This window comes from Zea mays, chromosome 4 (genome assembly GCF_902167145.1).
Source record: "Zea mays cultivar B73 chromosome 4, Zm-B73-REFERENCE-NAM-5.0, whole genome shotgun sequence".
Taxonomy (NCBI): domain Eukaryota; kingdom Viridiplantae; phylum Streptophyta; class Magnoliopsida; order Poales; family Poaceae; genus Zea; species Zea mays.
In genome coordinates, this window is record NC_050099.1 from 207861927 (window position 1) to 207886669 (window position 24743).

At 58.2% G+C, this 24743-nt stretch overlaps 1 protein-coding gene across 1 annotated transcript; it reads left to right on the forward strand.

Annotated features, from left to right (window-relative positions):
- The first annotated feature begins 11104 nt into the window (after nucleotides 1-11104).
- On the forward strand, nucleotides 11105-12857 carry LOC100283995 (uclacyanin-2). The gene is made up of 2 exons (NM_001156893.2): nucleotides 11105-11715; nucleotides 12211-12857. The coding sequence occupies exons 1-2, from the start codon at nucleotides 11478-11480 to the stop codon at nucleotides 12693-12695; spliced, it is 723 nt and encodes a 240-aa protein (NP_001150365.1). The 5' UTR covers nucleotides 11105-11477; the 3' UTR covers nucleotides 12696-12857.
- The last annotated feature ends 11886 nt before the right edge of the window (nucleotides 12858-24743 follow it).

The window sequence follows — 24743 nt, forward strand, 5'->3', positions numbered from 1 at the left end:
CTCCGTCCGAGCAGGCGCTGCGCCCTTCCACGGGATCATTCCCGGGAAGCGCGTCCAACCCCTCGGACGACTCGACCTCCCTGTCTGTTTCGGAACACCCTCCAACTTCCGAAGGGAGACTCTGACGTTCGAGGTGGTCGGGTTCCGAGGAACCTACCACGCGGTGCTGGGGAGGCCATGCTACGCGAAGTTCATGGCCGTCCCCAACTACACCTACCTGAAGCTCAAGATGCCGGGCCCCAACGGGGTCATCACCGTCGGCCCCACGTACAAACACGCGTTCGAATGCGACGTGGAGTGCGTGGAGTACGCCGAGGCCCTCGCCGAGTCCGAGGCCCTCATCGCCGACCTGGAGAGCCTCTCCAAAGAGGTGCCAGACATGAAGCGTCATGCCGGCAACTTCGAGCCAGTGGAGACGGCTAAGGCCGTCCCCCTCGACCCTAGTGGCGACGCCTCCAAGCAGATCCGGATCGGTTCCGGGCTCGAGCCCAAATAGGAAGCAGTGCTCATCGACTTTCTCCGCGCGAACGACGACGTCTTCGCGTGGAGTCCCTCGGACATGCCCGGCATACTGAGGGATGTCGCCGAGCACTCGCTGGATATTCGGGCCGAAGCCCGACCGGTCAAGCAGCCTCTGCGCCGATTCGACGAGGAGAAGCGCAGAGCGATAGGCGAGGAGATCCACAAGCTAATGGCAGCCGGGTTCATCAAAGAGGTATTCCATCCCGAATGGCTCGCCAACCCTGTGCTTGTGAGAAAGAAAGGGGGGAAATGGCGGATGTGTGTAGACTACACTGGTCTCAACAAAGCATGTCCGAAGGTTCCTTACCCTCTGCCTCGCATCGATCAAATCGTGGATTCCACTGCTGGGTGCGAAACCCTATCTTTCCTCGATGCCTACTCAGGGTATCATCAAATCAGGATGAAAGAGTCCGACCAGCTCGCGACTTCTTTCATCACGCCCTTCGGCATGTACTGCTATGTCACCATGCCGTTCGGTTTGAGGAATGCGGGTGCGACGTACCAGCGGTGCATGAACCATGTGTTCGGCGAACACATCGGTCGCATGGTCGAGGCCTACGTCGATGACATCGTAGTCAAGACAAGGAAAGCTTCCGACCTCCTCTCCGACCTTGAAGTGACATTCCGGTGTCTCAAGGCAAAAGGCGTCAAGCTCAATCCCGAGAAGTGTGTCTTCGGGGTGCCCCGGGGCATGCTCTTGGGGTTCGTCGTCTCCGAGCGGGGCATCGAAGCCAACCCGGAGAAGATCGCAGCCATCACTAGCATGGGGCCCATCAAGGACTTAAAAGGTGTACAGAGGGTCATGGGATGTCTCGTGGCCCTGAGCCGCTTCATCTCACTCCTCGGCGAAAGAGGCCTGCCTCTGTACCGCCTCTTAAGGAAGGCCGAGTGCTTCACTTGGACCCCTGAGGCCGAGGAAGCTCTCGAGGACCTGAAGGCGCTCCTCACCAAGGCGCCTATCTTGGTGCCCCCAGCTGATGGAGAAGCCCTCTTGGTCTACGTCGCCGCGACCACTCAGGTGGTTAGCGCTGCGATTGTGGTCGAGAGGCAAGAAGAGGGGCATGCATTGCCCGTTCAGAGGCCAGTTTACTTCGTCAGCGAGGTACTGTCCGAAACCAAGATCCGCTACCCACAAGTTCAGAAGCTGCTGTATGCAGTGATCCTGACGATGCGGAAGTTGCGACACTACTTCGAGTCTCACCCGGTAACTGTGGTGTCATCCTTCCCCCTGGGGGAGATCATCCAGTGCCGAGAGGCCTCGGGCAGGATTGCGAAGTGGGCGGTGGAAATCATGGGCGAGACCATCTCGTTCGCGCCTCGGAAGGCCATCAAGTCCCAGGTCTTGGCGGACTTCGTAGCCGAATGGGTCGACACCTAGCTACCGACGGCCCCGATCCAACCGGAGCTCTGGACCATGTTTTTCGATGGGTCGTTGATGAAGACGGGAGCCGGCGCGGGCCTACTCTTCGTCTCACCCCTCGGGAAACACCTACGCTATGTGCTACGCCTCCATTTCCCGGCGTCCAACAATGTGGCTGAGTACGAAGCTCTGATCAACGGATTGCGAATCGCCATCGAGCTAGGGGTCCGACGCCTCGACGCTCACGGCGACTCGCAGCTCGTCATCGACCAAGTCATGAAGAACTCCCACTGCCGCGACTCGAAGATGGAGGCCTACTGCGATGAGGTTCGGCGCCTGGAAGACAAGTTCTACGGGCTCGAGCTTAACCGCATCGCTCGGCGCTACAACGAGACTGCGGACGAGCTGGCAAAAATAGCCTCGGGGCGAACAACGGTTCCCCCGGACGTCTTCTCCCGGGATCTGCATCAGCCCTCCGTCAAGATCGACGACCCTCCCGAGCCCGAGGCGCCCTCGGTCCAGCCCGAGGTACCCTCGGCACGGCCCGAGGCACCCTCAGCTCAACCCGAGGTACCCTCGGTCTCCGAGGGCGAGGCATTGCGCATCGAGGAGGAGCGAAGCGGGGCCACGCCTGATCGAAATTGGCAGACCCCGTACCTGCAATATCTCCGCCAAGGAGAGCTACCCCTCGACCGAGCCGAGGCTCGGCAGATAGCGCGACACGCCAAGTCGTTCGTCTTGCTGGGCGATGAGAAGGAGCTCTACCACCGCAGTCCCTCGGGCATCCTCCAGCGATGCATCTCCATCGCTGAAGGTCAGGAACTCCTGCAAGAGATACACTCGGGGGCTTGCGGCCATCACGCAGCGCCTCGAGCCCTCGTCGGGAATGCTTTCCGGCAAGGCTTCTACTGGCCAACGGCGGTGGCTGACGCCACTAGAATTGTCCGCACCTGCGAAGGGTGTCAATTCTATGCGAAGCAGACCCACCTGCCCGCTCAGGCTCTGCAGACGATACCCATCACCTGGCCCTTCGCTGTGTGGGGTCTGGACCTCGTCGGCCCTTTGCAGAAGGCGCCCGGGGGCTACACGCACCTGCTGGTCGCCATCGACAAATTCTCCAAGTGGGTCGAGGTCCGACCTCTGAACAGCATCAGGTCCGAGCAGGCGGTGACGTTCTTCACCAACATCATCCATCGCTTCGGGGTCCCGAACTCCATCATCACCGACAACGGCACCCAGTTCACCGACAGAAAATTCTTGGACTTCTGCGACGATCACCACATCCGGGTGGACTGGGCCGCCGTAGCTCATCCCATGTCGAATGGGCAAGTAGAGCGTGCCAACGGCATGATTCTACAAGGGCTCAAGCCTCGGATTTACAACGACCTCAACAAGTTCGGCAAGCGATGGATGAAGGAACTCCCCTCGGTGGTCTGGAGCCTGAGGACGACGCCGAGCCGGGCCACGGGTTTCACGCCGTTCTTCCTGGTCTACGGGGCCGAGGCCGTCTTGCCCACTGACCTGGAATACGGCTCCCCGAGGACGAGGGCCTACGACGATCAAAGCAACCAAGCTAGCCGAGAAGACTCGCTGGACCAGCTGGAAGAGGCTCGGGACAAGGCCTTACTACACTCGGCGCGGTATCAGCAGTCCCTGCGGCGCTACCACGCCCGAGGGGTCCGACCCCGAGACCTCCAGGTGGGCGACCTGGTGCTTCGGCTGCGGCAAGACGCCCGGGGGAGGCACAAGCTCACGCCCCCCTGGGAGGGGCCATTCGTCATCGCCAAAGTTCTGAAGCCCGGAACGTACAAGCTGGCTAACAGTCAAGGCGAGGTCTACGGCAACGCTTGGAACATCCAACAGCTACGTCGCTTCTACCCTTAAGATGTTTTCAAGTCGTTCATATACCTCGCACCCACGCTAAGTTTAGTCATCAAGGAAGGGTCGGCCTAGCCTCAGCAAAGCCCGACCCTCCCTCGGGGGCTAAAAGGGGGGGAACCCCCTCTGCGTCGAAAGTTTCCTCGAAAAAAGGTCTCTTCTGCCAGAATATCTTTCGTGCTTTTTGACTATTTCGAAAAGTGGATCCTGAAAACGACGGAGTACACGTAAGCAGTCAAGGCGGACCGAGCCGAGGGACTCCTACGCCTCCGGGATACAGATACCTCACTCATCACCTTCTGCGATAAGTAACTCGCGTTCGGATAAAGTGATTCCGCGGACCGAACAAGTCTTCATGTTCGGAAGTTCTTCTGCCGAAGCAATCCTTCGAGCCTTCTCGACTGAGTCGGTGGCAGGGCCTCATGGACGGGTGAAAGTACGCGTAAGCGGCAAGGCTGACCGAGCCGAGGGACTCCCACGCCTCCGGGATACGGATACCTCACTCATCACCTTCCGCGAGAAGCAACTCCCACTCACACAAACATCCCTGTTACCGACAAAAAAGTCCAGATACTCGAAACAAGAGGAAAGGAGACGCAGCTTTACAACACAGCGAGGGCGTGTATTCTGGCCTCGGCGGCTGCAGAAGGCACACGCTACAAGACACTCTGACCCTGCAGGCTCGGGTCTTGACGCTGGAAGGGGGCAGCAACACCCTCGGCATCGACGACACCTTCGGCGAGGCCCGACCTAGCCTCGGACGGCGATGCGGTCCGAGGATCTCCGCTCCGAAGGACGACGTCATCACCACGCCCGGGCAATCGCTGCCAGGGACTTCTCCGGGAATCCGGCCCGAGCAGGCGGCTCGGCCGGTTACCCCTGGGGCCTCGGCCGACCATCTCCCAAGGGCGCCAGCCCGACCTGAGGCCTCGGCTGATCAGCTCCGACGTCGGTCCCGCCAACGGACAACCCGGCTAGGCTCCGGCCAACCAGGTTTCATTTTCGAGCCAACTCCGCCTCTGTTCACACTGATATCGCTACCCCTGGCCTCGGCTCGTCGAAGAGCGGGCGAGGGGTCCCTTTAACTAAGCTAGAGGAGCCTCGGACAGCAAGGTCGACCGAGCCGAGGGACTCCTACGCCTCCGGGATACGGATACCTCACTCGTCACCTTGACACGGGGCGACTCATGCTTGGTGAAGCGGTTCAGATAATCAACAGACGAGTCTTAGCGCTCAAAAATGAGGAAAAAACACGGCTCCGTGCCGAAATTACATACATGTTCAGGCCCCGAAAGCCGAAATGAACAAAAACACTGGCATTCGGAGTGCCATTACAAACGGAACTCCGGTTCCGTCTCCGTGGGTATGGACAACCACCACGCCAGGGAAGCCCGTGGAGCGACAAGCTCTGGGCGAATCACCAGCAAAACGCGGGTCGCCCCCAAGCGCACCGGCAGATCCTCGCTGCCGTCCTCGCCGCGAATGCGAGGGAGAGGGCGGAATGTTGCATCCTAGCTGGGCGGCAACAGTTCGCCTTCCCCGGCATGGCTGGAGGACGTCTCCGCCGTAGGGCTAGAGGGCGATTGCCACCACCAGAAGCTGGAAGAAGAGGTGGTCCGCCGACCCGCGCAGGAGGTGGAGCCCCGGCTCGCCTCGCTCCCCGCCCCAGCGAGGATGACAAACACCCTCAACATTGAGGGCGGGATCGGGATCACAGCCCGGTTTGCCTCTCCCCATCCAGGAGCTGGAGGTCACCGTCTTGGGTGACCACCAGCGGAGAGGAGCAACCGGGCTGAGTGATGAAAATCCTTGAAGCCGAACGATGGCTAAAAGGTACCAACTCCCACGGAGTTGCTTTCCTCCAACGATGAGGCGAAAAGACGGCGGGTATCCCCCATCCGGGGGCTTGGAAGCTGGAAAGACGCGGTGCATAAGGGAGCGAGAAGACATGGTCGCCTTTCGAAAGGGGTCACCCTCCTTTTAAAGGCAACTCTCCCTGCTCACACCCCCAACCGTCACGGGCTGAGCCTTCTCCAACACGCTCCAAGGCCCTCCCCTGCGGCGCGGGGGCTGGGTCCGCATGTCATGCAGACCGGCTCCGAGCAGAAGAAGCCAAACCGCCGCGCGTGGTGCACGCAACCGCCCAGCGGTTACAAGTGACCCTCCACTTTTGCCCAGACCAACGGGCGAAAGAGGCGGGCAGCCATGCAGGCGGCATGCAACCGCGCCAAGTGGACGCGCTTCTCCGACTCCCGACACGCCAGCATGGAGGCCCAGGCCCACGCGTCGCGCAACCGGCGCGCCGGATGCTGCATGCAAGCAACTGCACCGCCACTTGCGCCACCACCGCGCATCCTCGATTGCGGAACCAATACCGCGACTCGAGGCGACCCAGCGCGCGACCCAGCAGCGCCAGCCTGACGCGGCGGTCAACGCGGCCAAAAGTGGGCCAGCAGTAATGACGGTGGCAGGCGCGCGGGAGCAGCGGTCACGTCGTCAGCCAAGCTCACGTCCCATCCGGGGGCAGCAAGAGAACCCCCTCTCACGGCGTGAAGACAACGCGCCCGTGATCCGTTCCTCAAACGGCTCGCGCACGCGCAACGGCCGCCCCGCCAACTACTCGCCCCGTCGCATTAACTCCGCGGCTGGACAGGCGGCGCTTCTGGCAGGAGCAGCGGGCGACGCTTCGCCTTCGCCGAAATAACCGCGCCAAAAAAGGTACGCCGCGTCGTTCGGTTTCGTATCCTTTTCCCTTTTTCCTCTTTCTCTATCTCTTGCGACAGGGACCGGGAAAGGGGGATACCCCGAAAGGGATCCTTCCCCGTGAAGGAACCAGGCTCCGAGCCTCCTTACTGATCAGAGGTTCGAAGGCTGGCCCCCCGAAGGGTTCAACAGCCGCCTCAGATCGCGTGGGCCCTACACCCACTACTGGTCAGAGGTTCGAAGGCCGGCCCCCCGAAGGGTTCCACGGCCGCCTCAGGCTACTCGGGCTCCGCGCCCATTACTGATCAGGGGTTCGAAGGCTGGCCCCCGAAGGGTTCACAGCCGCCTCAGACGCCGAGCGAGGGATGACCAGGGGTACGTTCGATACATAACCAAGGCTCGGGTTGCGCTCCCGAGGTACCCTAGGACATTTCCGAGACCAGCGGGAGCGATCTTGTAACGGAATCCCATCGGAGGGAGGCATCGAGCCCTCAGACCCCGTCGCCAGGGGACCGGGTCCGGCAGATCACCCGCAGGTACTTTTGGGTGTGCCTCTGGGCCCCTAGCCGACCCCTAACGAACGGGGCATGGACGTCCACTCGGATTACCCGCTTGCAGCTCACCGGAGACACCATGTTCGGCGCCCATCGAGGGTAACATGGCGCTCTCCCCCCCTCCTCCTTGCGGAAAGGCGACGCAGGGGCGTATGTAAAAAAGCCGAGTCTGTCCCTGATCGCCCTCTTGCCCTGTGCAGAGGCTCGGGGGCTGCTCTCGCAAACCCGGCTCCGGCCAAACCGTTGACAGCGTCAACATACCAGCCAGAGAACTTGGGCCCCGACCGTACACCCGGGCTACGGCCAGCTCGCATGAGGGAACAACCAGACCAGCCGAAGCATTACGCAAGGCATTAAGACCTCGAAGGAGTGAAACCACTCCTCCGAGGCCTCGGGGGCTACACCCGGCGGGTGCGCTCGCGCGCACCCACCGGAACAAAATGCAACCGAGAAAGGCTGGTCCCCTTGCAAAAAAGTGCGACGAAAGCCTCCAAGCGAGTGCTAACACTCCCTTCGAGGCTCGGGGGCTATTGTCGGGGACCATAATTAGGGGTACCCTCAAGACTCCTAATTCTCAGCTGGTAACCCCCATCAGCATAAAGCTGCAAAGGCCTGATGAGTGCGATTAAGTCAGGGATCAGTCCATTCGAGCGACTCGATCACGCCTCGCCCGAGCCTAGCCTCGGACAAGGGCAGCCGACCCCGGAGGATTTCCGTCTCGCCCGAGGCCCCCCTTCAACGGCGGACACATCTTCGGCTCGCCCGAGGCCCTGCCTTCGCTAAGAAGCAACCCTGACTAAATCGCCGCACCGACCGACCAAGTCGCAGGAGCATTTAACGCAAAGGTGGCCTGACACCTTTATCCTGACGCGCGCCCTCCGGCAGAGCCGAAGTGACCGCCGTCACTTCGCCGCTCCACTGACCGGTCTGACAGAAGGACAGCGCCGCCTGCGCCACTTCGACTGCAGTGCCACTTGACAGAGTGATACTGACAGGAAGCCAGGCCCTGCCAAAGGCGCCATAGGAAGCTCCGCCCGACCCAAGGCTCGGGCTCGGGCTAAGACCCGGAAGACGACAAACTCCGCTCCGCCCGACCCAGGGCTCGGACTCGGGCTCAGCCCCGGAAGACGACGAACTCCGCTCTGCCCGACCTAGGGCTCGGACTCGGGCTCAGCCCCGGAAGACGGCGAACTCCGCTCCGCCCGACCCAGGGCTCGGACTCGGGCTAAGACCCGGAAGACGGCGAACTCCGCTCCGCCCGACCCAGGGCTCGGACTCGGGCTAAGACCCAGAAGACGGCGAACACCGCTCCGCCCGACCCAGGGCTCGGACTCGGGCTCAGCCCCGGAAGACGGCGAACTCCGCTCCGCCCGACCCAGGGCTCGTACTCGGGCTAAGACCCGGAAGACGACGAACTCCGCTTCGCCCGACCCCAGGGCTCGGGCTCAGCCCTAGAAGACGACGAACTCCGCTTCGCCCGACCCCAGGGCTCGGACACCGCCCTGGCCTCTGCCGACGACCTCCTCCTCGCCCGACCCAGGGGCTCGGACTCGGCCTCGGCCATGGAAGACAGACTCGACCTCGGCTTCGGAGGAGCCTCCACGTCGCCCAACCTAGGGCGCAGGCCAGCCACGTCAACAGGAAGCGCCATCATCACCCTACCCCGAGCTGACTCGGGCCGCAGAGAACAAGACCGGTGTCCCATCTGGCTGTCTCCACCAGATAAGCAATGATGGCGCCCTGCATGCCCTGTGACTACGGCGGCTCTCAGCTCTCTTACGGAAGCAGGAGGACGTCAGCAAGGACACAACCGCTCCGATAGCTGTCCCTCCGCCAGGCTCCGCCGCTCCTCCGACGGCCACGACATCACACTAGCTGGGTTCCAAGATCTCTCCGGCTGCCACATTGGCATGTACTCAGGGCACTAGCTCTCCCTCGCTAGACACGTAGCACTCTGCTACACCCCCATTGTACACCTGGATCCTCTCCTTGCGTCTATAAAAGGAAGGACCAGGGCCCTCTTAGAGAGGGTTGGCCGCGCGGGACGAGGACGGGACAGGCGCTCTCTTGGGGCCGCTCGCTTCCCTCACCCGCGTGGACGCTTGTAACCCCCTACTGCAAGCGCACCCGACCTGGGCGCGGGACGAACACAAAGGCCGCGGGATTCCCACCTCTCTCACGCCGCTCTCCGGCCGCCTCGCTCCTTTCCCCCCTTCGCGCTCGCCCACGCGCTCGACCCATCTGGGCTGGGGCACGCGGCACTCACTCGTCGGCCTGAGGGACCCCCCGGTCTCGAAACGCCGACAGGATTAACAAGGGTAAAATGGAAGTTTTAGATCAAGGATTTTGAGCTTTAGTACCAACACCAATCTTCTTTTTGGATCCCCCTTGATAGTACGACGATTCCTATACTCAAGTTAAATAAAATATAATTAAGTAAACTCCTTGAGTCATTGGTGTCTCAAGTGTGATTTCTCCATGATGTTGCTTCATAAGGATCACAAACATCTTTGTCTCACCTTTTGAAGCAAACACAAATCGAGCCTGTGACTTGTGCCATTTCACCATATATGAGTTCAAATCATGGCTTCAAGTCACCTTACTGATGCATCAACATGTTGTAACTCTTCATAGCTGATTAGTTCATCGACTTAGTGCAAGTACTCTCTTCTTCACCTTAGCCATGGTACCTCGGTCTACAAGCCGTCGCTTGGCCTTCACCTTCGCTTAGTTCCTCGAAGCCCTTTCCTTGCTATCTTCACTCTATCAAGCCATTCTTGAGTCACATCCTATTGAGCATCCATTGAGAGAATCATTTCTTCAATATTGTGAACCTTGCTTGAATGTCATCTAGATATAACTGCTAAGATCAATCAAGCTCTAATTTGATTCTCATATATTCATATATGGACTAATAGTAATATGGTCAAGCCAATTCACGATTCCTCATATCTTATTCACTTTGGCTTGACCAATCCTCTTAATCACTTCAACCTCTATTATGATCATATTTATGCATAGTTATTTCTCAGGACTTGTCCATATATTCAAACCAATATAGAGACCATATTATATCCATTTGCATTGTCTCACTGGTTATTTGACCTTGTGTTGAACCTTGTTCACTGATCATTATACACTATTCAAGTATGTTCATCATACTGAATTTCCTGTTCAACACTTAGCAAACTTGTTAGACCTTTAAATGTGTTGTTATCCAAATCACCAAAACTCACAAAAGGGATGAATGCACTTTCAGGTTGTCTAGGCTCGGGCCGGCCGACCTAGACTCCTCTAATCGGCGTAGAGTCGAAGAGAGGCGAAGAATTTGGGGATCGAGAGGCTAAACCTAAACTAGACTAGAACTACTCCTAGGATAAAATGCGAAATAGAAGTTGTATTGATTCGATTGATGATTACAAATCGGCCGTATACCTCTCTATTTATAGAGGAGGGGGGCTGGACCCTTTACAAACTAATTTCCGAGCTTATCCCGAGATTTTCGCCAACAAACATAGCAAGAAACTCGGAACCCTAATCTGTTCTGCGCCTGCGCGGGCCGTCCGGCCCATAGGCGCAGACTGTTCGGACCGCGGACCGTCCGGCACCAGGGCCGGACCGTCCGCACACTCAAAATGGTGCCCAACAATTATGCAAAGAGCGAAGATAATCAATAAAAAATATTGAGATCTTCTTGGTGGATAATTTATATAGGTATTGTTGTGAGCCGTCGTAACGCACGGGTAACCGACTAGTAAGAGTTTAAAGCACGGTTAATTTTTTATTTGTTTGTGCTGTGATTGGACTGGTAGAACACGATCATCAGTCCACCGTGCTTCGAGCCTGGATCTAGCTTTTAGTATCAGACACACGGTTTAACCTAAAATTATTTCGTGCGTGCTGGTTGAAAAAAAAATTAGCGTGAAATACAATGAGTTGAGGTCGTGCTACTTCAGACTCCATAGGCCTGCGTTATGTGCGCTCTCGTCTCCGCGAACTACCTACCCACCGTCGGTGCGCTGTCGTCTCCGCTTATATTATTATTTGACGCGCAAGAGCTGCAGCAGCACAAGGACGTCCAGTAGCACTGCACTGCACTGGAGAGTGGAGACGACCGACACTTCCGCCCAACGGCTACGGGCGGCAGGCGGTGCCGCGTCCCTCTCGTTGACGCGGCTGGAGCTGGGTGCGCGTCACAATTACTGGCACACACACAGTTTCTCCAAGCAGCTCGTATCGTTAATCCCGATTATTAAACTGTCGCACACCGCACCTTGCCATGCCACCGCGATTATATAAAATTAATGATGCACGCGGCAGCATGTGCAGCGTACATACAAAACCCTGGATCAGCCAGCGTTCCATTCCAACAACAGCACAGCAGAGCAAGAGCGCACCAGCACGACACAGCCAAGCTCCACTCCACCGACACGCTGCGCTCGAGCCCGCCGGCGAGATCCATGGCGCGGCTGCTCCCGACGGCCGCGGCAGCGGCCATCGTGGCCGCCGTCCTGGTGGCGGGCCTGCCGGGCGCCCGGGCGGCGTCTGCCTCGCCGGCGGCGGACGACGCGCCGCCGTACAGGAACCACACCGTTGGCGGCGGCGACGGGTGGTTCTTCGACGCCAACACCAACGCCTCGTCCGGGAACTACTCCGACTGGGCCGCCGGCGAGACCTTCTACCTCGGTGACTACCTCAGTACGTCTCCCTTCTTTCTTACTACCTACTTGCCTCTCCTCGCCCATCACTGCTCTGCCCGTAGCTAACCATAGTCTAATTAGCATTAATAGATTCGCCTCGCCACTTAATCACCATTCCTACAACTAGTTTTGAGATTAGTTTACGTTCTCGTCCGAGATTCAAACGTGGTGTCTTGATGATTCCGTACCATCCAGCAATGTCTGTCGGTGGTTAGACAGCATGGAAACTAAACCAGAGAGAGGATAGATAGGTTGGGGGGTAGCTAGCGATACGGAAACTAGAACTCAGATCCAGATCTCAGTTGTACCAGCCGGAAGCTCTGTTGCCACAGGAGCAGAGCAGTAGTACTAGCGCCACCAGCACGTCCTTGAAACTGAGAGATCATCAAAACCTCAAGTCATTTCATATTATTGCTGAGAAAACCCGTCGCTGACTAGATTCAAACTAGTGATCTGAATGTCGTCTCCTGACCATCGGTCCCGGTTCTACCAGTTTTCAAGACGAACGACAACTCGTCGGTGGTGCAGACCACCAACGCCACGACATACGGGCTCTGCGACGCCAGCGACGACCTGGCGGAGACGACGTCCATCTACGGCGGCGGCGGCGGCGGGGGCGGCGGCCTCGAGCAGAACAGCACCATCGCGGTGGCGCTCACCGCCGAGGGCGCCAACTACTTCTTCTCCGAGGCCGACGGGGGCGCGCAGTGCCAGCAGGGGATGCGGTTCGAGATCAAGGTCGAGCACGGCCGGGGCCTGCCGCCGTCGCTACTGCACCAGCCGCCGGCGCCCAAGGGCCGCGTCCTCGCGCCGCCGCCGGCGGGCACGGCGTTCTCGGGCACCGGCGGGGTCGAGCCCGGCGACGGCGCCGGGGACAACGGCGGCGCTGGCACGAGCGGCGCGTGCAGGGCGGCCAGCGGCCGGTTCTTGGGGGTGGTGGCTGCTGCTGCTGCGGCTCTGGCCGTTTTGGTTCTTTGAGTAGCGATGGTTTAAAGGCATTCGTCATTTGGAACCACTGTTCTGCTTATGTATGTGTCTGTATTTAAATTCATCATTTAATGGAGATTTGTGTTCGATGCTTAGAACCTGCCAGATACAATACACCTTCTGCCCAAGTCCCACTGAGGATTGGATTCGTCACCGAAAAGGCCTCCGACTCCTCTTTTCTTCACCACACAACGGCTGCTTCTCCACTGAAGCTGCTTACTCCATATTGGATTGGCGTGAATACTACTTTCTAAAATTTAATCACGACGAGTAGCTAATATAAATGTGAAATTGTTCAAGAGTTGCATAAGTTCAATCCTAAACTCAAATCCGATGTAGGTCACAAAGAGTAACAAGCACTATCTCTTCCTTGACTTCACCAAGTACAATGGAGGGTGGTGGATGCACATAATCTGCTCCCAATGCACTAATGAGGTTGCTAATGACACGATTATCAACTCTCCTAGCTAGGTAAAGGCTTTTTCTCACTCTCAAATAGTTCCTTCAACAGTTGAAATGGGCAAAGATAACTCATATGGATGAGTTAGGGGTACAAATAGTCCCAAGTGTTGAAACTGGTCGTTGCAGCCACACTCACCAGTTTGTCAAGTGCACACCAACTCCCTACACTATACATGTCGGTGTATTTCTAATGGCTAGTTTCTAAAACTACACTGTACTGTGTGTGCCATGCTAGACACGTCCTTGATGTACAACCTCAAATACATAGTTCTACACCTCTTGTCCAATGCCAGATTAGGCAAACTTCTTATATGTGTGTTGGGGCGAAGGCAAAGACGCCACCCTTCGCTCGAAGCCTTCGCTGCAGCCGCTGGTCTGACAGAGACAAAACAGGCAGGGACACCCTTCGCTTGACCAGCGCCAGACGAAGACCGGCGACGACGTCATCCCACGGTGCGGCCTCGTCCAGCTCAGAGGCCCACGTGCGATCTGGCCCATCGTAACGGGCCCTGCGTGGCCGCCGCGCATTACGGGCCTAATTTGTAAAGGCATCCCTGTAATTACAGTCTGTAATCCGCTTTATGGGAATATTCTGGGGATAACCTAGGTAGCTGGGGGCACATGCGTCCTTAGCACAAGGCGCTGGGCGCTCAGGTACCTATAAATACCCCCGCACAGTGCCCGTGGGAGGCCAGATTAACAGAGCTATTGCCTTCTAGCACGTAACCCTGTTGTCATCACTGTTCACCCTTGTTGGCCTCCTTGCGACTGAGAGCAAGTACCAACATTTGGCGCCCACCGTTCGTGCTACGAGAAAACCACCCGCGATGGCACCCAAGAGAGCTAACCCGAAGGCTGATGAGGCTGCGAAGGCAACACTGCTCGCCGCAAGAAAGGGCAAGGCCCTCGCCCTCACCCAATCCACCCACCAAGAGGCCACTGAAGACAATGTTCCCCGCACCTGCGAAGACGACACTTTCCGCACCTGCGGCCCGGAAGGACAATCGCAGCCACCCCCAGGCTTCGCCCCACTGGAAGGCGCGGACCTCACCGAGGATGGTGAAGTCCTCAGCGTCTCAGCGGAAGAACAGCTACAGCTGCGCGCCCTGCGCCTCAAGAACCGCAATCTCCAGAGGCAGAAAGAGATACTGGAGGCCAAGCGCCAGCGTGTGTCCGCACTAGCCAAAGTGCGGCAAATGATACACGACGAAGAGCAGAAGGCCCAAGACCTCGAGCGGGAGATCGCGCTGATGCAGCGCGAAGGCCACCTTGGCCTGGAGCAAGGGCCACCCCTCCAGCAGCGCGCACAACTGGAAGACACGCGCGAAGGCCACCTCGGCCTGCAGCATGGGCCACCCCTGCAACACCGAGCACAACCGGAAGACCCACGTTTCCTCCAGCGCGACCACACCTTCCAGCACGCCGCGCCATTCCAAGGGGTCAACTATCTCGACGAGCGAAGTCCCCTGGCGCCACACCTGCAAGTGATGCCTTGGCCAGCTAACTTCTGAGCAGGGACCTATCCCAAGTACAACGGCAGCACTGACCCGGCGCAATACATAATGAGTTATTAGGTCGCCGTTGCATCCGCCGGAGGAGACGACGCCACAATGGCGAAGTCTTTCATCATCGCCCTAGAGGGCCCAGCTCTCACCTGGTTCACCAGATTGCCTCCGCTGTCTATTGATTCCTGGAGAAGTCTCAGGGACAAGTTCCTGCTCAATTTCCAAGGGTACCGCCCAGACACAGACGCCTTGGCCGAGCTCTCGCTTTGCAAACAGCTGGAAAAGGAGACTCTGCGGGAGTATTACCGCAAATTTTTAACACTCAAGTCACAGCTGCCCTCCGTTGATGATTAGATCGCTATCCACTACGCCATCAGTGGCCTTCGTGCCGGCGTCCTCTACAGCCACTGTATCAGAGATCCACCCAAGAACCTCCAGGAGCTATATCAGCTCTTTGAAAAATATGCCAAATCCGAAGAGCTCCACCAGCGCAAGGTTGAGTCACAGCGGAAACCCAAAGATGCCCCACAGTCCAGCCGCACGTGCACGAGGACTCCGCAGCCAGACTCCGGTCGAGACGACCGCAATCAGCAGCAAGCGCATAACATCGCCAACCAGCATCCCGCTGCTGACCCCCCTCGCCGCCAGGAATATCCCCCCAGGGCCGCGGAAATGGAACTCGTGGTAGGGGCCGAGGGCGAGCGCAGCCGCCGCGCCGATTCTACTGCCTTTTCCATGGCGAAGACTGCGCCCACCAAACCAAAGACTGCCCCGAAACGAAGGCCACCAGAGACAGAATGGCACGGGCGCAGCCAGCCGACAACCCCAGAATTGTCGCGCACAATTACCAGCCACCCCCTCCACCATACGTCCACGCTCCCGCCCCGCATCCACCGCACCACGCTTACCAACACCATCAGGAGGTACAAATCGTACCTCCTCCACCCCCACCACCACACCAGCAACATCAAAACATCCCCCATGCCCCAAAGCAGGAAGACTTCGCCGATCAACCATATCGCGGAGTCATTCACATGATAACTGGGGGGTCCAGCACTGACTTCGACACCAAGCGGCAGAAGCGGGACCACTACCGCAGCATCAACCATGTCGCCGTCACTGGCCCAGTCGTGCAGACAAAGTGGTCCCACATACCGCTAACCTTCGACGCACGAGACGTCGACCTGCGCAGCGCCCCCCACATCGACGCTATGGTTATCAATTGCAGCGTGGCAGGCTGGGACCTACACAAAGTCCTAGTCGACAACGGCAGTCAGGCGGACATCATCTTCCTCCACGCCTTCGACCGCATGGGTATAAGCCACAGCCTGCTCAAGCCTTCAGACAACCCGTTGTATGGCTTCGGCGGCAAGGGCACCTTCCCCGTCGGCAAAATAGAGTTGCCCCTCTCCTTCGGTGTAGCACCCAATGCCCGAAGTGAGCAAGTGACTTTCGATATCGTGGATATGGTATATCCATACAATGCCATCATGGGCCGGGGCTCCATCAATAAGTTCGAAGCCGCCATTCACAGACTGTACCTATGTATGAAGATACCAGGTCCGCTAGGCGCCATTACGGTCTATGGCAACCAGCAGACGGCGCGCAACATAGAGCGGGACTTCATGCCCGGTCAGAGAAACGTGCACTGCCTCACGGCCCAGCGCGAGGTCCCTGCGCCCGCCAGCCCAACCGATAAACAGCACGACAAGGCACAGCTGCAGAGCCAAGACTGTCCCCCTCGATCAGGCCACGCCCAAGCAGACAGTCACTATCAGCGAAGACCTCACCTCGCATGAAGAAGAGAAACTCCTCTGCTGCCTGTCCAAGAATAAAGATGTCTTCGCCTGGTCCGTCCTCGACCTGGTCGGAGTCAGCCGATCCATAATTGAGCACAGCTTGGGAATTGACCCTTCGGTGCGACCAAAAAAGCAGAGGCTTCGCAAAATGTCCGACGAAAAGACAGAGGCCGCCAAGGCGGAGGTGCACCGCCTCCTAGAGGCTAAATTCATCGAGCCAGTGGCTTACCCCACGTGGCTCTCCAATGTTGTAATGGTGCAGAAAAAAAGCGGGAAATGGCGAATGTGCATAGACTTCACCAGTCTCAACAAGGCCTGCCCAAAGGACAATTTCCCGTTGCCACGGATCGACAAAATAGTCGATAGCGCGGCCGGATGCGAGGTCATGTCACTCCTTGACTGCTTCTCCGGTTACCACCAGATATATATGAAGGAGGAAGACAAGGCTAGCACCAGCTTTATAACACCCTTCGGCACATATTGCTTCATCAGAATGCCGGAGGGACTCAAGAACGCCGGGTCCACCTTCTCCAGACTCACCAAAACAGTACTCGAAGGGCAGGTTGGCAGAAATATATTTACATATGTGGACGACATCGTCGTCGCCAGCAAGAACAAGGAGGACCATCTCGCCGACCTCGCCGAGACATTCGCGAACATGCGAGACGCACGACTCCGCCTAAACCCGGAAAAGTGCGTCTTCGGCGTTCGCCAGGGCAAAATATTGGGCTACCTGGTATCACACCGCGGCATCGAGGCCAACCCAACCAAGATCCAGGCCATCGTAGACATGTCGCCTCCGCAGTCCGCCAGGGACGTCCAGCGTCTGACAGGCAGATTGGCCGCTCTCAACAGATTCATCTCCAGGTCCGCCAAGCGAAGTCTCCCCTTCCTCAAAACACTCCGCGGTGCAAAGGACTTCGCCTGGGGACCGGAGCAGGCAGCGGCCTTCGCCTCACTAAAACAGTACCTGTCGGAGCTGGCCATCCACACAAGCCCCGACTCCTCGCTCCCCCTATTGCTCTACGTCGCGGCTTCGCCGCATGCTGTCAGCGCGGCACTAGTGCAGGAGCAGACAGTTGAGGGCGTGGTCAGGCAGTGTCCTGTTTACTATGTCTCCGAGGTACTGACACCGTCCAAGTGCAACATGACAGAGCTGGAGAAGATTGCCTACGCAGTCGTTATGTCTTCGTGCAAACTGCGCCACTACTTTGAAGCATTCAAGATCCGAGTCACCTCAGACAGGGGACTCGGCGAATTATTCAGAAACCCGGAGGCATCGGTGAGGATTGCCAAGTGGGCAGCCGAACTATCCGGCTACCACATCAGCTTCGAGCCCAGGACAGCCATCAAGTCACAAGTCCTGGCAGACTTCGTCGTCGACTGGACTGGGCCAACAACACAACCAGACCCGTCCACAGAGAAGGTTTGGACGATCCATTGCGACGACGCATGGTGCCATGCGGGGGCATGCGCCGCTGCAGTCGTCACCTCACCAGCCGGGGTCAAGCACAGATATGCAGCACGCCTCAGCTTCGCTCTGGAATCCGACAGATGCACAAACAATATAGCAGAATATGAAGCAGTCATCCTCGGCCTCCGCAAGCTAAGGGCCCTCGGAGTCACCACCTGTATCATCAAAACAGACTCCAAGATAGTTGCCGGCCAGGTCGAGAAAGACTACGCAGCAAAGGACCCCGCACTTATGCAATACCTCGCAGCCATCCGAAGTCTCGAGAGACAATTCAAGGGATTCACCTTGCAGCATGTGGATAGGGCCAAGAACGAGGAGGCCGACGCACTGGCCAAGGCCGCCGCCAGGGGCGAGTCCTTACCCTCCGACGTGTTCTTTCATATCATCGGCACGCCAGCCGTCCGGAGCCCCGAAGGGCTCCAAATAACTAATGACAGCGAGGGCCACCGCATAGTCAACCTAATCATGACCGAGGACTGGCGGGCACCAATAACCCTGTTCCTACAGGGGTATTATCATCCAACCGACGTCAGCGAGGCCAAGCGCCTCAGACATCGAAGCCGGGACTTCGCACTGATTGAAGGCCAACTCTACAAGAAAGGGGTCAGTCAGCCAATGCTTAAGTGCGTCACCGAAACCGAAGGCATGCAGATCCTACGTGAAGTCCACAGTGGCACGTGCGGCTCACACGCAGGGCCAAGGGCCCTAGCTGCCAAGGTGATCCGCTAGGGCTTTTACTGGCCCGCAATGATCTGCGCCGCAAATCGGGTCACAAGGTCCTGCGAAGCCTGCCAGAAGTTTTCTCCCCGGTCAGGCAGCCCCTCGTAGTATACAAAGCTGATCGCCCATACGTGGCCTCTCTAGCGCTGGGGCCTGGACATTGTCGGGCCCCTGCCCACCGCTCAGGGGAACCTTAAGTTCGCCTTCGTCGCCGTCGAGTACTTCACCAAATGGATCGAGGCGAGGGCTGTTTCCACAATAACATCAAAGACTGCCCAAAATTCTTCTGGCAGAACATTGTTTGCCGCTTCGGAGTACCGTCCGAACTAACAGTTGACAACGGCAAGCAGTTTGACAGCCAAGACTTCAAGGACTTTTGTTTCTCCATTGGCACCAAGCTTGCCTTCGCCTCAGTTTATCATCCGCAGTCCAACGGGGTCGTAGAACGCGCCAATGGGAAAATCTTCACAGCTGTCAAGAAGATGCTCCTTGATGAAAAAAGGGCAGATGGACCGATTTGTTACCTGAGGCAGTCTGGGCACTAAACACGACTGAGTGCAGGGCGACTGGGTTTACTCCCTTCCGCCTTCTATACGGATCGGAGGCCATGACCCCGCAAGAAATAAAGCATGGGTCCCCGCGAACAGTTCCGTCAGCCGTCCCCGACGTGGACGAGCCAACTTCAAAGGATCTCATTGACGGAGACCGAGTCTTCGCCCTACAAGCCCTAAACAAATACCAAGCCCAGACCAAAGCATGGCGCGACCACACAGTCATCCCGAGGGAGTTTAGCGAAGGTGACCTCGTACTCGTCCGAACAGCTCGGACGGAGTCCAAGGGCAAGCTAGAGCCCAAGTGGGAGGGCCCCTTTATAGTCAAAACAAAAGCTTCCCCCAGCGCTTACAGGCTCACAACGCCAAACGGCGAGGACCTGGAGCACTCCTGGAACATTGACAACCTTCGCAAATTTTTTGTTTGACTCATCAGGGCTGATTTCGCCCTTGTAATTCGCAAAAACAATCTTGTACCGGCCCGCACTCTTTTCCTCCCGGGGGGTGAGGTTTTTAACGAGGCGGAGCCATGTAATATATGTGTGAAAAATCCCCCACAAAAACATGCGTCGAAAAAAGACCGCGACGACGGTCTTCGACATTCGACCAATACGAGGTCACCGCGAGGCTAAGCGCTAGCCACCCTCGCGTGCGACAAATCCGCGCAGAAGTCGCCTAAGGGTGCAGCCGGACTAGCACAACAAGTGCGAAAAAACCGAAGTCTACCGCGAAGACTATCCGCGCAGAAGTCGCCTAAGGGTGCAGGCGGACTAGCACAACAAGTGCGAAAAAACCGAAGTCTACCGCGAAGACTATCCGCGCAGAAGTCGCCTAAGGGTGCAGCCGGACTAGCACAACAAGTGCGAAAAAACCGAAGTCTACCGCGAAGACTATCCGCGCAGAAGTCGCCTAAGGGTGCAGCCGGACTAGCACAACAAGTGCGAAAAAACCGAAGTCTACTGCGAAGACTATCCGCGCAGAAGTCGCCTAAGGGTGCAGCTGGACTAGCACAACAAGTGCGAAAAAACCGAAGTCTACTGCGAAGACCATCCGCGCAGAAGTTGCCTAAGGGTGCAGCGAGACTAGCACAACAAGTGCGAAAAAACCGAAGTCTACTGCGAAGACCATCCGCGCAGAAGTCGCCTAAGGGTGCAGCCGGACTAGCACAACAAAAGCAGAAACGACAACATCAAACCGTCCGCGCCAAGACCTACTATAATCGCACCAGCACAGCCCAACAAAAAACACCAGACAAAGTACGCAACGCCTTCGCAGGCATAGGCAAGCGAGGGCACACAACTTCATCATACAAGCCTTTACACATATACAAGCGAGGGCACCACACTCTACATCGGCTCAACCTTAGGAATAATTCCCATCTCCCTATAATTAAATAACATTATCCTAAGCTCCTCACCCGCAAAAAGACTTTGCAGCTCCCCTTCACCTGTACTCACGGCGGCCGGCAAAGACAACAGTTCCTGCCGACCAGCCCTACTCACACGAAGCCGAGCCCCCTCCACCCCGCTAACCCTACGCTTCGCAACCGCCCTTCGTCGTCGGCGCCCGGTGCTAGGACCTGGCACATCTTGTGCGTCCGCGGCGTGTGGCGAAGCCTCCACCGCAGCCACATCCAAGGCCGCAAAATAGTCCAAGTCCTCCTCTGACGACTCCTCAGTCCACTCAACCGAGCTCCCAGAGTCAGCAAAATCAAAAGACTCAGATGCAGATACACCACATTCATTACCATCTTCCGCGGTCGAAGCAGCCAAAAATTTAGTAGTGGCGATTGCGTGCGCAGGCCCAAAATCTTGAACCTGCGCAGCAACCAAAATTCAGCAACATATCCAAAATTCCCCAACCCTCTACACCCACTACGCCACCTGCGAAGGCCCTGACGTTGCGGGAGCTTCCGCCGTTGGCTCCGCCGTTGCTTCCGCTGTTGTTTCCGCCACCACCATCGCGGGATCTTCAGCACTCGGCGCGGCAGCTGCGGGGGCATCAGGCGCGCCTTCGGCGACCTCTGGGGGCAGGTCTTCGCCGGCCGCAGCGGATGCGGGGGCATCCGGTGCGTCTTCCGCAGTCTCCGGGGCCGGCTCCAGGGCGACCCCAGACACGGCCTCCGCCGGGGTCGGCTCCGGGTCAGGCAGCGCGCTGTTCAACGCCCCGAAGTCGTCCACCGCTCGCCACGCGCCGCCTAAGACAAAACACACAAAATTAAGCAAACACACGCACAACCCACATCCAACAAACGCCAAACAAACGAAAACGTTACCTGAGCCCTCGCCGTCTCGGCGCGCTCCCTGACCACCTCGCGACCGTGCGGACCCCACATCCGGTCGTAGATGGCCCCGGCGGATTCCTTCACTACGGGGTCTTCAACCTTATAGATATCTCGCTCAAAATCTTCATCGGCCTGGTCGAAGACCTCGAATTGCCGGCACCCTTCGTGGGAGAGCGCGTTCATCGCCCCCTCACAGGTGACCAGGGAGGCGTACGACATAAACCCCTCCACGACAGTGGGGAGTGCCTGCAACTCCTCCTGCACCCATTCCAGACAGCGAAGTCCGGGCTCTCGGTCCGGCACTTCGAAATCACCGGTCCGCGCACCCAGCTCACGATATGTATCCATAAGCTGTGTGTGCGTCCGTTCGGCCTCCGCGCGCGTCGCGGCCTCGGCCCGCTCCACGCGGCTCTCCAGGGCGATGAGCCACTCCTGCAGCTGCTCGGCGCGCTCCCTGGCAAGATTGCCCTCCGCCCGGGCCAGATTGGCCTCCGCCTGCGCAGCCTGCGCCTTGACGAGGGCCTCGTTGGTCTCCCTCCTCTCCTCCTCCAATTGGCGCCGGAGGTCAGCCTTCTCTCCCTCCAGCGCGGCCACCTTGTCCGCCAGCTTGCGGCACTTGCTGTCGGCGACCGATTTCTCTCGGACGGCGTCAGCATGTTGTGTCCGGAGTCTCTCGACTTCGGCAGACACAACTGCCGTGAGGGCCCCCGACGCCGTGCGGTTGGCGAAGTCAGCCACCTGCACAACACACATAAGACCGTGGCCCCGGCAAATAATAAAAAAAAACAAAGTCTGGCTCAGCGAACCTGACATAGCGACTCCGCCACCTCCTTCAACCGACGGGACGCAGCGCCCGCCTCATCCCTGACAGCCGTGAGGGCCGCCACCTCACCTCCGGCGCTAAGAGCCCAGCCCTTCGCCTTCGGCGCTACGGCAGCCGTCGTCGTCGCCGCGGCAGGCGCAACTATAGCAAGTTGACCTTCGTCCGACCCTGCGACGTATCAACGAATAAATAATAATAATAATAATAATAATAATTAAAAAAAAGAGGAGCCAACGACTTACCACCAAGATAGTCCTCCACACTAATATCGGTGGCGAAGTCGGCGACACGCTTGCCTGCCGACGGCAACGCTCGGGCCGCCTTCGCGGCCTCCGGCACTCTGCTGGCCGGCGACACTGCCTTCGTCGGTTTGGAGCCCCCGGCGCCTGCCGTCGCCTCCGGCGCTTTGCTAGACGCAGGGGCGCCCGACTTCGCCGCCAGCAGCGGTTTGCCTCCACCGGCGGCCGCAGCCTTTGCAGATCCCCGCTGCCTCTTCGGCCTAGCTTCAACGAGCCTGACAACCGCCTGGCGCTTTTGTGCTGCTCCCTGGCGATCCTTGTCCATCACTGCCGACACAACAGCAGCAATATTCCGCCCGTAAGGAAAAACCCTCCACTCACGAACCATGCGAGATGTAAAAAAGTCCTCGCCAGCCGCGCGGGGGATAGGAACATTCCTAGGCCAGCAACCCCCGGTAACCCTCAGCATCCGAGCCGAAGACTCCCGGAGCTCGGGCGAAGACATCCTTCCCCCCGGGGCCGCGCACGTCCTCATCAACTCTCTAGCAAAACTATCAGAAACCCCAAGTCCTCCCATAACAGTACCTAATTTTCTCTTTTTAGAGGATGGGGCGGCCGCCGGCGCAGGGTCGTCTCCAGTCTCCACCACCGGCTTCTTCTCACGGCGGTCCACATCGTCTTGACCAGGATAGCCGTCATACAGCAATTGATTTAATTCAAAAACCCTGTTCAAACGGTCATTCGACCCGCGGATATCAAAGCTGCGCTGGCCCTCTGTCCTCGGCACGTAACGTCCAACGAGCCGCACCGCCCCATCCTCCGCCTCACGCACAAAGGCGGCTGGGTCGCGGCTTTGCAGATTCAGCGCGAAGGCAGGACTTCGCACCACCCTTCCACCTTGAAAAGGCATCTGGCGAGGGCACACTTCGCCCAACGCCCAGCCATGCGCCAAGGGCCATACCCCGTACGCCACAAACTCTTCAACCAAATCGCGCCCACTGCTCAGGCCGGCGGCGCACCGAAGGGCCCCTTCGTCCACGTCCTCCTCTGCCACTTCAAAGGGCGGGTACGCTGAGTAAAAATGAGAACACATCTCGGACACGGGGAGTTCCTCATGGCCTTCGACGGTACCCTCAGCAACGTAAAACCAAAATTCATTCCAGTTGCCCCACTTGTTGCGGGTGCAAGGAACCAACTCGACTACCTGCATCGTGGTCTTGCCGGTCTTCGGCGTGAATGTGCAGGACCCAAACTGAGCAACTTCGTCTCCAATCATCCTCTTCTGCCAGTGCAAACAATAATACTTCGCAAAAACTTCGACCGATGGCTGTCCGCCGTACGAAGTCGTCGCCCAGACATACTTCGACAGAGCCACCACGGCATTCGGTGTCAGCTGATGTATCTGAACGTTGAACCTGCGCAGGACTTCGCCAACAAATCGGTGCGCAGGCAAGCGGAGACCGGCGGCGAAGAACGCCTCAAAAACAACCAACTCGCCCTCCGGCTCGGGGACTTCCTCCATCCCCGGGACACGAGCAACTCCGCCGCCGAAGTAACCCAACCGCTGCATATCTTGCACGCGGACCGACGACATCCGCGACACGCCAAAATCAACAGAATCGCCGGCGCGCAACTCCTCCGCCATCGAACTACTCAGCGTCTCCTCAGACGAGGCGGCGGCCGGCGGCGACGGATCGGCCGGCGGAGTAGCGGCAGCGGAAGAAGAGGAGGTCGGCATCGCTACGTACCGTCGGCGGCGGCGGGCGGTCTGCTTCACTCGAGCCAGATCTCCGGCGAACAAGAGCACGACGGGCAGACGAGCAGCAAGACGGCGGGCGGCTAGGGTTTTCACGGAGCGCGGAAAGTGAAGTTCAAAAAGCGCCGACCCCCGCCCCCTTTTATAGGCGGGGCGCGGCTCTTCGGGAAACCCGCAATCCAACAGGGCGCGGCGCTTCGGGAAACCCGCAATCCAACAGTACGCCGTCAATCAACGGTCACATCAAAAACCCCCGCGGAACCACTTCGAGCGAGGGCAGCGTCTCCGCCATCTAGCGACGTCTTCGGCACCAGGTGACTTTGTCGAACTGGTCCCTCGGAGGGCAAATGTTGGGGCGAAGGCAAAGACACCACCCTTCGCTCGAAGCCTTCGCTACAGCCGCTGGTCTGACAGAGACAAAACAGG

Coding starts and splice junctions, on each gene's coding strand:
- LOC100283995 (NM_001156893.2), top strand. CDS start 11,478: ATGGCGCGGCTGCTCCCGACGGCCGCGGCAGCGGCCATCGTGGCCGCC. Junction 11,716..12,210: donor CTACCTCGGTGACTACCTCA/GTACGTCTCCCT, acceptor CGGTTCTACCAG/TTTTCAAGACGAACGACAAC.